Raw genomic sequence first — 14,292 nt, forward strand, 5'->3', positions numbered from 1 at the left:
CAGCTGTTTCAGCTGACGTTTGTATGACTCGCTCAACTTTTGACACTTTTAGGAGCATGACTCATTTCACAAATGCTGTTTATTTTGTATTGTTTTTAATTCATTGCACAACATTTTTGCTTTACTCCTACATAGCAAAACGTTTTAACTCTTGACGCGTTGATGTCAACAGCCAATCCTTTTGCTTATATGATAAAATACCTTTTCACTCGCTTTTAATTTTTATTTTATTTATTAACTTTTTGTGGTGATGGCTAATGCGGTGACAAAATACTATTGTATTTTGTCACTACAATACACGATTCCTTCATGACTAACACAAGCCTGAATTTTAGGACACAAATATATAATACATCATTTTTCTTCCAATCAGTTTCTTTTCTAGTGTGGAAAAATAATCAAAATAGAGGTGAAGAGAAAATGCCTGTTAAAATTGAGTTGCAGTCATTTATCATCAATCAGTAATCAACCATGCTAAAAATGTTTAATGATTATTTTTGGATGGATAAAATTTTAGTTGTGTTAAATTTTGTATTAAATTATTACTGGTGCTTTGGGAGTTGTCAAATGATGATAAATGCAGGTAAAGAATTGTATCTGAATTGTGCAGACCCCCAAAACCAATGATTTATTTTGTTGTAACGCTGTTGGTGCTCCTCTAGAGGTTGCTATTTAAACACTGTTGAAATGTACATTCAAACGAGGCGCAATTTTAAAACTGTAAAAATGTGTTGTGGGCGATGAAAACAAACCATAACAAAAACGCAGGCATGGTGACGTAACCAATTTTGTATTTATGACGTCATACAGGGAAACAATTTAACGCATCTCCTAGTCTTGCAAAATGATATGATAACGAATAGAATGTCACCGTAATTATTCCGCAGTTCACTGACATAGTTTTAAACGTCAATGCATGCGCGCAGGATGCTCGTCTCGTGCACAATAAAAGGACCGTTCGTGCCATTGACGTCAAAGGACGAGATTGACGTAATTACAGAGGCGGTGCCATTTTTATATCCCACCTTTACAACCTCATGATTGGCCAGTTTTGACATTTTTCCCCGCCTACTATGGTAGAATCTCTTATCTCATTGGCTTTTGGCGTGCCAGCGATTGAACCGGCTCAAGCGCACAAATGGATTAACAAAGAACCAACAAAAATGCTGCACGCAACGTCACGTATGGTGGCAGCTTTCATCGGGACAAAAACAACTTAGAAAAAAGCTGCTGCATCGATGGAAAGGCTATTCAAGTGACTACAATTGAGTCATTACGTTTATTCCGGTAAGTACATAAAATTTTCGTTATTTGTCATTCTGTAAGATCCTATCTGTATGTGCAGATTCAGCTAATTATATAGTGAATGCGTTTGTTTGTGAATCAACATGTCATGACAAGAAGCCATCATTTTTAGAATTATAGTAGTTTTTGCTACTTTCTGGCTCAGCTATGTTTTGCACCGCAGTTTAGCTGGAGTAAACAGAAGACAGACATAAAAAGGCACGTGAGAGAATAATGTTGATCATAATCCATGCACACAAGACACCCCGTAACAAAATAGTTATTTATCATGCATAATTGTCAAATGTCAAACTAACCAGTATAACCAGTAACTTGCTGTCAACACACGACCTAACATTCATTGACCTGATCTTATGTGACCCATATTGAGTCCAGTCTTTTGTCACTGCTTGTGTCGCACTTACAAGCTGCATTAGAATTTGGAACATGCTTTAAAAGTGGAGCAACGAAGTAAGGCTTAAGAAACAAAGCAGCAGACCAGAAGAGCAGTGGTTTAGCGGAGTAAACTTGCTATTAGACTAGTATTTGTACCAATAAGTAACTTGGATAGCGAGATCTCCAAAGTAAACAGCAATTACTCCCACTGTTTCCCTAATCATTGGTGCATTCAGATTGTTGCTCAAATGTGCTGTTTGGTTTAGTCAGTGACCCCAAAAAGGAGGCCCGGTTTAGTCAGTGACCCCAAAAAGGAGGCCCGGAGTTCAGTGTATTGGGCAGTACAGAAACAGTTCATTACTTTGTGACATAGGCTGAGGCTACTTTTGGTTACAATATGTTCTGGGTCTATGTTTATCATCACATATCTCTGATCTTTATGTAGTGGAAACCAAAAATGGAAAATATTGATTGTAGAGATCCTTTCAGAAGCTTTTGTGTTAACGGTCTATATTGATTTTTAAACTTTTTTTTTTTTTGCATCCTCTCAAAGCAAGACGTCCTATATGCAACCTAGCCCTGAAATTTGCCTCTGATGGATAGCGGGGCTGCATCCCCGCCCTCATCCGTGGTGGCCGGCCCTTCGACCCTGTGGCGCCTGGCCGAGAGGCGAGCGCGCAAGGCCGGCTCTGGGAACATCTTCAGCAATGTGAACCTGTGGCAACTGCAGAGACTTTTCAGGGCGGCCGGCGATCAGGATGCTGAGCAGAGGGCTCAGCTGGTTTGGGCCCACAGGGATGAGACTGAGCTTGCCCAAGCCTTGGTGGGACTCAGGACCCGGAGTCACCGCAGAGGCTTGAGGGCTACCGGGAGGGACGTACTGGGCGCACACTGGATGCGGGCCTTCAATCATCTCAGGTATCAGCAGTCTGATACGATGGCATAGTAAATCCATGCAATTTGTGTGGGACAGGGACTAAACCAATAATTGACCCTCAACCTAAAAATGTTCAGTTGCTTATATTGACAACTTGGCATCAAAAAATACTGTTTTCCTTTTATTTAGTATTGCCGAAGGGTTCCCAAGCAGCCAGGAAAAGGACTCTGGTGATGATACAGATGCTGCGGCTCATGGCAGCGAAAGCCCACATCAGCACACTACAAATGAGCTCACTACAGGGGCATCAGCGGTTCTAAACGAGAGCCGAAGCTTCAGGTCACCCGAGAGATCTCCACGAGCTGGTTCAGGTTCGAGGAGAGGTGGCGAGACTGACCCTGACAGATACCTTCACAGAATACAACACTAATGACGACAATTTGTCCATACAGGCGATTACAGTATTTACCTGTTTGCGTAGTGACGTGAGAATACATGATGCTGCACTTGCTGTTTTTCATGCGTTTTATATTTATGGCTTACAACTGATATTAATACAAATTGTTAGTGTAATCATGACTTTACTATTTTAGTAATCGTGGCGTGTTTCGACTTTTGGATCTCCGATGTAAATCAGACCCCTTGTGCCAGCACAGAATACATCAATGAATGTATTGTTGGGCTTGAAATAAAACACTACCAACCTCATCAAATACTTTTTTGTGTACTTTTTAAGCCTTTGGTATATTGATTATACTTCTGACTTTGGTGGGTCTTTTTCATTTATTGTGTTAAACAGGAAAATAGGTATGATTCATATTCAGTACTCAAGTAAAACATTACACTTTGTGGCAGGTTCATGGTCTTGTTAATTCCAGCGACATTCATGTTGGTCGAAGCAAAAATGATTTCCGAGTAACCGTTTCTTCCGTGTTGTTTCAAACAGCCTTTATTGTGCCACAATAGCCTGCTTTCATGTGCCACATTCACATAGGTCAGCAACCTTGAGTGCCTTGAAAGGCGCCTTATAAATAAAATGTATCATTATTGTTACATGTACGGATGGGGGAACGCTCCTGCTAACACTGGTCTCTAATGATCCATTTAGTGTACTAAGGCTGTTATTTGCAATGGGGTGCAATTTCCTCATACTGTTTAATAATAATGTCAATCAAAACTCAATGGACGCTGAAGTTATCTTTGTCGCCCCGTAGCGGCCACTAAGCAGTATGACGTCCACCAACAATGCTCTTACAAGTCGCTAGACGACGCTACTGTTACGCATTTAAAAGGGCAGAGAATCAGTCAAATGTAGTTCATACTTGTTGGACGCAGACATTTAAATCGAGCAAAAGTAAAATCTTCATAGTTATTCTTAACTACAAGGCCAACCAAGCAAATGAGACAGATAATGAGGGGAAAAGTTATGACTCAGCCAGAAAAACACTTAAAATTTGATAATGTACTGATCCTTTCAAATAGAGTTCTCAAGGTTAACCAAGAGAAAGCGGCGGATCAGCATAAAAGCAATTATGGTTGGATTAGAGAAAATTGAAATTAAAACAAAATGGCAACATTGATTAAAAAAATACTTTTACAGTGTGTGATCTACTTGAGATGATCAACACTGTACACCAAACACATTATCTTCATCAGCAATCAGCGAGCCTTCTCCCTAAATTCAATCTGGATGATACAAAGAAACAATAGTGGTGCCTCACCACCACGTGGAGGGCAACACAGTTTGAAAAGAAATCTGAGTTATTGCATCTATACAGCTATGACCTTGAAAAAGCTCAGTTTATCAGTTCCGCATTTTATAGCGAGCCATCAAACTTCCCTCCTGTGTTCTGCTAACACACAATAACAAAAATGCACAAATTTTGCAGTTTATTGGCGCTCACCTCTCTGCAATGTGGTACCTACAAAATCTCTTGGGCAACTTTAACAGTCAATGACGCCTGGAAATGGCCAAAAGGACCTTACACCTCAAATCAAAATGGGAGCAATCGCGTCACATGCTCTGATTCTTAAAAATAATGGTGGATCTCCATGACAAGATTGCCGTATGGTGTAATACAGCAAAACTTGCAAGTCAGGTCAACCACATCTCAGAGTGCCACTGTTAATAAAAACATCAAGCGTTCACCAGATGTCCTCATAATTTTTTTGTTCCCTGCAGGTTCTGCTTGTGTTTGGGGACACTCCGACATCTGCTGAATCCTCGAGCGCTAATGCGGACGAGTTCTGGCTATGAGGTAATCCTTTCTCCACTTGCCTAAATTTTAATGCAGTGTGTTAGTCACACTGTTGCTGGCTGAATGCCTTAAATATTACACGACACTTTGACTGATGATGGCACTTTGATGAAGCTTCATCGCGATCGATTCAGGACACGGCTCATTCTTCACTGTTTGCGGAATGCAAGAGCGAGAGATGAACTCGGAATAATTCAGTGATTGCAACAATAATGAATTAATGTTGCGTATAGATTTAGCTGAATGTTGTGTTTACCGGTGATGATTCTGTACTTCATTGCAGACTACAAATCTGTTTAGTGATTCAACTTTCTAGTTGTGCAAAGGTGACTCAAGGTAAGATTGGAATGACAGGTGCATGAAAGCAAAGGAAGCATAGTCAAAGAGAGGAAGTGACACCCTTGATGCAGTTCTGTGTGAGAATGACAAAGCAAGTCGTATAGAGATTATTATACATGAGTGAGGATCACACAGAGCCAGTGTCCCCGATGCATTGTAATTAGAGTACCGAATGGTAATTAGGGAAATGATATATACAGTATTCATGCTCTGATGTTAATCCAAGACCGATGCAGCGCACGCGCACACGCACACAATTTCTATTCATGGAATCACGCAACGGCACAGCACATCACTCATTGTTATTCCTTCCCCTGTGTCATTGTGCGCCTTTGTTCTTATTTCCAGCTCAGTTCCTCACTGGTTTCAAAGGTCCCTGACGTAAAAAAAAAATACTCGTCTCTCAGGTGAGCATCAGGTGTGAGTTTAAAAGGAGAGACCTGCTGAGATGAGCATCTTCTCTCACTCTCGAATCTGCTCAGTTTTATCATGGCACTGATAGGAAGACTTAATTGAAGCTAATGTAATAGCAATGGATATATTTAGGTTTCATACCAGTTCATTAAAGTTCAGAAGTGCAGTACAGTCGACCGCCCATAAGATTTAGAATCTGACTGAAATTCGTAGGAAAAAAAATACTGCAGAGTACCTCAGAGGACTTCTGTCGTTTAATTTTTTGCTGCTATAAATACAAGAGCTAGAAGTAGAACATTCTGCGGATGTTAGGTAAAGTGATAGCCTGCTTGTAATCACAATCAATATTTGTTTTTTCCTTTTTTTTCCCACTGCAAAAGGTAATCTGTAACTTGACATCAGGGTTTTTGTGTTTTAAAAAAAAAATTGATTCCAAAGTCAGACATTGCATCATACCACATGTTTATCCACTTTAACAGAAGACCCACTTAGGTTATATTTACATTCTTTATTTCTGCTCAGTTCACACAATTGAGCAGCCACTAGTTTCTAGTTCAAAAGTCACAACAGACATGAAAATAACCATTAGATTAAAAAACAACATCAGTGAGAGCTGTCACATAAATTTAACCGAGCTGCCTAACTGGTACAGGCATTTGTGCATAGAAGGTCAAACTCCTTTCCAAATGTGAGAGTGAGACCTTCCCTGTCCGCCTTCACGCTCCGCGGCCTACGGGCCTGTTCTGGGCTTAGAAGCGACATGTTCGGCCAACTTCACATCGCATCACATTACACTGCTCACGAGGCGTTCAGGTGAGTCGAGGACAAGCGAGGAGAGGAGTTTTACACTGAATAGCTAGAGACGGTCACATGGCCCATGACTGTCTTGTGCCTGTTTTTTTTCTGTGTCCTTTGACACTGATTCTTACGCCGCCATGAACAGAGTATTCATAATCTAAAAGGTTTGATGTAAAAAATGCTTGACATCTGTCAAAAAAAAACTATGACCAATTATTAAAACACAAAAAATGGAATATCGCTTAATGTTAGAAAACTACAGCTATTCGTCACCACAATTCAAGTGCACATGTTGCCTATGCTCACATCAATCTCTGAAAATTTCAAAACAATCGGTTCATTATTTTGGATTTTATGTTCAGCTATATAGAGAAAAAGGTGCATGAAAACCAAAGTACTGTGCAATTTTTTTTTTGGGGGGGGGGCAACCTTGGTGGGGTGCATCCAGAGTGACACGAAAATGTACTTGACCCACTTTAGTTCTCAGTAGCTCAAATTTAGATCACATCATTAAACAAACACATTTGTGTTGTTTTACAATAGTTATTCTTTAACAACTAGCATTTATTGCCCTCATGTTGGGATGATCAGCCAGGGAAAGGTCATGCTGAGACCTGGTAAAATAAAAAAAGCCTGTCTAAAAATATGAAACGTTATTAAACCTTATGAATAATGAATTGGTCTTTGCTAAATATCAGTGTCGATGCCAGCATGGGCAATTTATTGTTGATCTAAATGTCAAATCCATCAGGGCTCATTTTGTTGTGAACTCAACACCGTAAATATTTAAATAACTTCACCGCGAGTGGCCAGTGAAACACTGCGGGAAAAGTCGTTAGGGAAACAAAACTCTTCACAAGTAAATTACTATCCCACAAACCCAAACAATTTTGCGTAATTTATTCAGAGCTCTGGTTGCGTTTAGAGCTGCTTTATTGTGACGCACGGTAACAGCGTGCCTCACATAAAGATCAGCAGGCTAAAATGGGACAAATTCACATTAACACGTTCCCACTGAGTCGGAACTAAAGAGGAAAAGCACGTCTTAATAATTCAGTTCAAAACAGACCTCTGAGCCAGTGACACAATATGCGGAGCATAACCTTGAGCTAATGAGCAAATTTGCACGCAAACGAGACTACAATGCACATGCATACACACATCTGTGCGTGCAGACTTTGGGTTCATGGTAGCACGCTATAGCATGCGAGATCACACAAACAAGTGCAAGAACTGTGTCAGCCATTGATACTTTCACCACTGTTTTACATATGGATGTCCTTATTGTAAAGTCCTATAAAGGCCATTATAAAAATATGATAGGATAAAAAATGTATGATCCTATATTTAAAATTCTAGTGGGTTAAATATTTTGGGGCTATTATAATAGAAAACCAGCTACCATAATGTGTTTTGCCCTAGTTATTTTCTGGGTAATATTTTGAGTTTTTGGAACGACATCCCCTCCAATTAGGAATGTCGTCTTCGTTGGCAGACCTGTCAGAGAGTGGGAGTACTTTGTGGATGTCAGCCAATAGTGAAAAATAAATTCCTCTTGATAAACTGAGGGAGGAGGGACATTTTAGATGAAAGAAAAAGAAGACAATATGTGATGTGTCATGTGCTTCCTGATTTTGGTGTAAATCAAAGCTAAAGGAAAATAAGTGGGATTCAATGAACTCACTTTATTTCAGTTCAGCTGTGAAAACCATCCACAAAATGGCTCTGATTGTTTTTCTTGGTCAATCAATGTTTGAGAGCCTACATTAAGCCTTTTTGAGTCCACTGGCGGAACTAAAGGGGTGACCACGGGGGCTCTAGGCACCCTGAACATACTTGGACCCTTCAGGTCACTGGCAAGATATTTGACTTTTGGGCAATTGTTTTCATATTTTTTTTCTGCCCACATTTACCCCAACGCACAATAAATCTTTATCAGTGTCTTCTGAAGAATTCTTACGGTTTTTAAAAGAAGAAAAAAAAATGCTTTGCCGAATCCCTGAGATATCCATGGCAACCCCAATGGCCATGTTTGAGCATTAAAATCACCATTGTTTTGCACACTTTGTAAACCACATAAAGAGCTCTCCAACTGTACATTTAATGATGCGAGAGAAACATTCACAGAAATGCAAAGGTAGCACTAGAAAGGCTTCAAGGCCAAGTATAGAACCCCGTTTAGTGCACTTCCAGCAACACCTTTGAAGTCACCCTGTACTTTCAGGCAGGATGTGACAGGGTGCGAAAACGGATGAGATTCTTAGTGGAAAAAAGGCCCCCGGAAGCCCACTACACCCTCCCCACACACACACGCACTCTGCCACATAGGATGCGAGGACACAAAGAACGTCTGCCGCAGATCAAGGGGGAAAAAATATAAAGTCAACCTTTACAGCAGACATCCCTCCTCCTCATCACTTTGCACTCCAAAGTCTTTCTTCAAAGCGGGATAATCGGAAGGCTACAACGGAAATGGGTCTGAACACATTTCCCTGCAGGCATTGTCACTTTAAGAACCCAACTTATTTGAGATGCACGGTGGAAGACAAGTGAGTCACAAAATTGGGTTGAAACACTGTTAACCCTGTTCGAGACAAATTTGAACTTTTGAAATTTGACGGTGATTATTAAAAATAGCCTTAATGATATTTAAATGTGGGCCTAGGAAAATCTTGAAATGGTGGAAAAGTCTTTCGGATGATCATGCATACTAAAAAGTCATACAATTAAAACTTGGAGTTTATAATTTGCTAAGTTAAAAGTTGAAAAACAGCCTTGTCTTATTTTAAAAGTGACAATCACATCACATGGACTATATATACATACGAGTTGTGACATCATCAAAAGCATTGTGTGTGTGTAATGTGGAATGTTGACACATGATCACATGAAGTAACATCAAAGATCGCCTTTGATTGGCTCGAGGCGGTCACATCTCTAAGCGTTGACGTGTCGTCGCTTCCAGATAGCCTTAATGGCATATGCATCTATAATGACTGGCTCATCATGTTGCTTTTAGAGACATGCATCAATATTAAGACACTCGCAGGAAACATGTTCAGTATACTTTATATAATGTGAGAAGTTGCTCGACCTGCTATGTGCACTTTGCAGACATTATTTATAGTCACCATTAAAAGGCGCAAAATCCAGGGAGCATGTCATGAGAAAAAACATTTCAGTTATTAATATTATTATTATTTTTTTAACATTGGGTTTGAAAGAGTATTTGGAATGGAGGCCCAAATTGCAAAAAAAATAATTATATATAAGATTTATTACACAATATTTATTTATTTATCTATTTATTTATTTATTGATTGATTATCATTGAGTCTGACTTTTGTCTCCTGTATGTTTTTATGTATTGACATTTGTTAAGATAATACTAACAACATTTTGATAGTATGCTTTTCCATTACATTAGGTTTTGCACAGTTCCATATTTGTATTTGATGGCAAATGTTCAAATTGTCACTGTGAAACATTCCAAAATTCCTTAGACTAACTTTCCATGAAAAGATTCTTAAAATTTATCATGCCTTTGCAACCCAGCTACTATTGTTTCTATTCGTTTAAGTGAGAGAAAAGTCCTTTATTGTATTCAGACCGTTTCAATCAATCAAGTGATTTTACTTCGCCCAGCAAACTGCAGGAAAATACTGATGTTTAATTCCCTGTCACAAGCAACAAAAGACTCTGTCACGATTGTCTGCGCTTTGAGACAGACTGTCGCTTTCATGCGTTAACAAGAGGGCGGCTCATGAACACAATACAACTACTGAAATAACACACTGCATTTATCAAGTTATAGCCAGCATATTTCACTTCTTCAAATGCAAAATAGAACGAAAGAGAATGGCATGTGTGGAAGGCTGGGGGTTGCGCTTTGAAATAGAATAAACAATGAGTAGAATGCTTCTCGATGAGCTGCCACCTTATGTTTGTGTCTCCCAATGAACCAAGGAGCTACATATGGGGTTTGATGCCCCCATCAGGGTCACCTTTAGAAAAAGGGTCCCACGTGCACGACAAAGCATGGTTCAAATGATCCCTTGTGAGGAATAATTATTGGATTTAGTTATACATTGCCCACACGTCGTACACCGGGTTCACTGGCATCAATAGATACAACTCAGCCACTGGTCCCCCTGTCCTAGGTGTCCCACAAGGTTCCGTTTGAAGTCCCCACATTTTTTTATCTGGCCATCACAGATTTCTGTGCCACTTTTTTTCAACTGTATCCAACTCACTACCCCTAATAACCTTGAAATTTGATTGCCCACCTATTAAAATGTTATGATAACCTCACAGTTTTTATATTTTGGCATCCATGGGTTTTCTCTAGACAGGTAGAAACAAACACACATAATAGAGGCTTCCAACACCATCTTCTGCTTAAAAATAAAATAACAATGTTGATGGCCCTGAAAATAAAAAATAATCAAAAAGAAAATAGACGTGGATGACTCAAATGTCCAAGAGCTCAATGTCAGTCATTGTTCACTATATTTGCTTTTGAGTGTCCTTCATTGAGAGCCGCAATTTCAAGTGGTTTTGCATCAAATGCTTAAAAAAAAAAAAAAAAAACGTCAGCTGGCACTCTGTTGTGTTCCACTGGCTACATTGTTTACTATTGAATTTCACGTTTTTGTACTTGCTGCCCCCCATGATTGCGTGCTGGTCAAACTGAATATATATTTGCTTTTCATGTCTAGCTAACAGTAGTACATCATGTAATACATTTTGTCATATGTTGAAGGCTTACAAATAGAAACAAAACATCTTAAGTGACAGCACCTTAACCTTTAAAATTGTGACCTTTAATATCAGGGATGACCTTTGGATTTCACAGCATGGTCTAACCATTTGTAACCATAAGATTTTGATCAGTACTTTTTTTTTTAGTGCTTGGATAATAAATAAAAATGGTCATTGAATGAAGTCTTGTGACATTTGAGATGAGTCTTTTAAAATCAGGACCAAATCTTAAGAAAGCGACCTTTGATACTGACAGAACTAAATAAGTCATCGGAAATTACGATGAAAATGAACAAAACATGTCCGCCATTATGAAATCAGTGCTCCACAATAAATAAACAAAAAGGTTTTCAATTTGATTTCCGTAGGTTTTGCATAATCTCAGAGATTAACAATGGAATACTTCTTTCAAAGCCCCGCCTCCTGCTGCTCTGCTGTGTACAACATGAAGCGAATGTGATGAAATAGAAAATATGGATGAGTCTATTGCTTCCTCTGGCAGCTTCTGGAGAATAGCGTCATAGAGCATTTTGGTCCCCCCTCCACCCCCACCGGCCCCCCTTAAAGCGCTCTGGCAAGCTGAGCTTTTCATGAATCTTATGTTCACTGTTCAATTATTCAGCCTGCCTTCCACTGGTGGAAGGCAGATGCAGAATTAGAAGATTCTGGTTTTGGATTAATCACACCACATGGGTGTTTATCTCCTAGGTAGTGATAATATCACGTCTCTCTCATTGGTGTTAGTGTGGCTCTGGGTAGCCGTGACTGTAGTGACAATCCATTGGTGTGTACCTCAACGGGGGTATTTAGTATTTTCGTCAAGATGAAGGTGTCTAGGAATGCGCTACAGCCCAAAGCAGTGAGAGGCGAATGAAGATTAATTAAATCTCCAGGGTTTCTTGCAAGTTTAGTGGAGAAAATATATTCCTTCATCTGTACTGTGGCTCTGATGTACATGGCCTTCATGTCACCAATTTCATCTTCCCTCATTGATTCCCTTCCTCTTTCTGTACCGATTTTCAATGGCAGAGAAAATTGTGCCAAGGCTCATCTGTTTTATGGGTTTGATCATGTGAGATGAGCTGATGAGATTAGCCGACAGCAAGTGGCAGTACAAAATGTCCGCTCCATATGACATATAGTTTTTGTTGACAGCGACTTCCCCTTTAAGGAAACCTTATTTTAATAGCCGTGTCTTCCCAAACTTTTGTCCACAGTTTCCACCTTCGATTTTTTCTCGTCGTAATATTTCAGACACATTCTACAACTGTTAACGTCCGAAGTCTGTCTGCCTGCCCGTCTTCTCTTTCCTTCCAATATTACTTGCCTTACATCACTCTCCATTCACCTCTGTACAGCCTCATCGCCGAAAATTTCCATCTGCCTTTGACGGCTCCTGATTTCCCACAATTGCGTCATCATTTTCCAATTTGACTTTTTTTGTTGTCGCTAAACTGCTGTCAGAATGTTTAAATTACAACAATAGTCACAAACGTTAAAGCGCTTTGATAATCTGTCATGCAATATTGCTTCATGCGCTGTCACATCCGAGCACATACTTAACGGAGTTTCGAGATGACAACATGCGTAGAAAAGAAAATGTGCAGGTGCCAACGGCGTCATAGCATATTACAATGTATGTGTAGGCAAGCAACATCAGAGGTGGCTCCTTAGGCCTGCTTGACAGAAGGGGTGCGTCTGCATTTGTCACAGGGTTGTTGTTCAACGTGACGGCCATGTTGTCCCCCAACCCCCTTCCCATGTAACTGTGGCGCCATCCGACGTGATGTGACACGCGTGGCGATGCTAAGCAGATCTGAGCTGGCTCCTCGCTTCACACCAATCTGTGTGGCCTCCTCCTCGGGCAAATGTCTCCTGAAGCGCTGACGCACGAGTACACACACGGAGCTAAATGGTTAATCCATTCATAGTTTCCGTGTCCTCCCCTTTGGTACCCTTGTTTTATTCTTGTTTTAATTGAGGAAGTCTAATTCAGAGACACAGCTACTGATGGAGTGAAAGCCATTATTTGAGTAAAAATAGGGAACATACTCTGCTGCAAATAGTGAAAACACAAATGTATAAATATTATCTGGTGCCAAAATCTGAATCAAGAGGATTTTGGTTCACAACAGACTTGTATTCCTATGTCAGCAACGTAAATCGAATTTGATTGGAAGTCGATCACAAACGTAACTCAGAACTGTAGTTAAATCGTTACAAAAACTTTGCAGCTATAATTAGCTGTAGCTTTGTTTTGAACACTGCCTCTTTTGTGTTTTTGAAAAAATGCATTCCCTCCACTTGTACTATTTTAAAACTCAGTTGCCAACCCAGTTAAAAGTCCTTAAAAATAATTCCCCTCCACAAGTGGGTCACTAAGCAGCACAAGGTCACCAATTGAGATGCATTTAATCATTGGTAGCTCAAAGGTAGGATGTTGTGGGCCTAATTGATGTCAATGTGTGTGTATGTTACTTAATGTGTTGTGGATCTTTAATAAGTTCGGGCCACTGGAGCCTTAGCGTTAATTAAGTGCTCAAGACAGATTTCGGCCTCAGCAGCACACCGCACTCGCCCTCTACAGGATTCACACGTGCACAAATCGCGCACACGCACACATGCATACAATAATGGTATGCAAGAAATATGAAACAATTACAATGACAATGAGAGCGTAAACCTTTGTAGTGGTTAGAAGTTTAAAACCTGGCAGGCTACTTTCTTGGTCACAAAGATGATGTTAGACGAGGGGACCGTACCATTTTAAATCTACCGTAGGGAGGTTCTTCCACCGTGACCTAATTGGAAAATTGAGAAATCACCCGATCAAAAGTGCAGGGAGAAAACCCCCTAAAGAAATCCAAATGTCATGACATCTCGTACCTTCTTTCTTGAAGCTTTAAAGCCATCGGAAGTGAGTTTACTGAGCGAGTGACTGAGATTTTGCTGATTAGGCTTCCCCAACCTTCATCCCAACATCTTCATTCCACATCACCCCCCCCCCCCCCCCCCCCCTACAAAAGATGGAGCGTCGTTAGTATGCAGAGGAGCGCAAGTACAAACTGCTTACTTCTCTTCAGAAATATGAAAATGAAATATTCATGAGTTGAGAGAGCAATCGTTTTGAGCGGGAGAGTGTGAGTGAGAAGGATGAGGATGGGA

At 40.1% G+C, this 14,292-nt stretch overlaps 2 protein-coding genes across 3 annotated transcripts in view; both read left to right on the top strand.

Moving 5' to 3' along the window:
* LOC125978265 (golgin subfamily A member 7B) overlaps positions 1-14,292 on the top strand; it is a 126,544-nt gene that overhangs the window by 4,526 nt on the left and 107,726 nt on the right. Inside the window, exon 2 of the mRNA XM_049735445.2 lies at positions 4,740-4,815. The gene's annotated coding sequence lies outside the window, so the exon portion shown is untranslated. The remainder of the gene's footprint in view (positions 1-4,739; positions 4,816-14,292) is intronic.
* Positions 1,106-3,272, top strand: avpi1 (arginine vasopressin induced 1). Of its 2 annotated transcripts, none has more exons than XM_049735443.2 (3): positions 1,106-1,287; positions 2,238-2,598; positions 2,747-3,272. In XM_049735443.2, the coding sequence occupies exons 2-3, from the start codon at positions 2,276-2,278 to the stop codon at positions 2,985-2,987; spliced, it is 564 nt and encodes a 187-aa protein (XP_049591400.1). In that variant the 5' UTR covers positions 1,106-1,287; positions 2,238-2,275; the 3' UTR covers positions 2,988-3,272. The 2 variants fall into 2 exon arrangements, with proteins under 2 accessions (XP_049591400.1, XP_049591399.1); XM_049735442.2 differs by having other exon boundaries at positions 1,108-1,287; positions 2,234-2,598.

Source organism: Syngnathus scovelli, chromosome 12 (assembly GCF_024217435.2).
Source record: "Syngnathus scovelli strain Florida chromosome 12, RoL_Ssco_1.2, whole genome shotgun sequence".
Classification (NCBI taxonomy): Eukaryota; Metazoa; Chordata; class Actinopteri; order Syngnathiformes; family Syngnathidae; genus Syngnathus; species Syngnathus scovelli.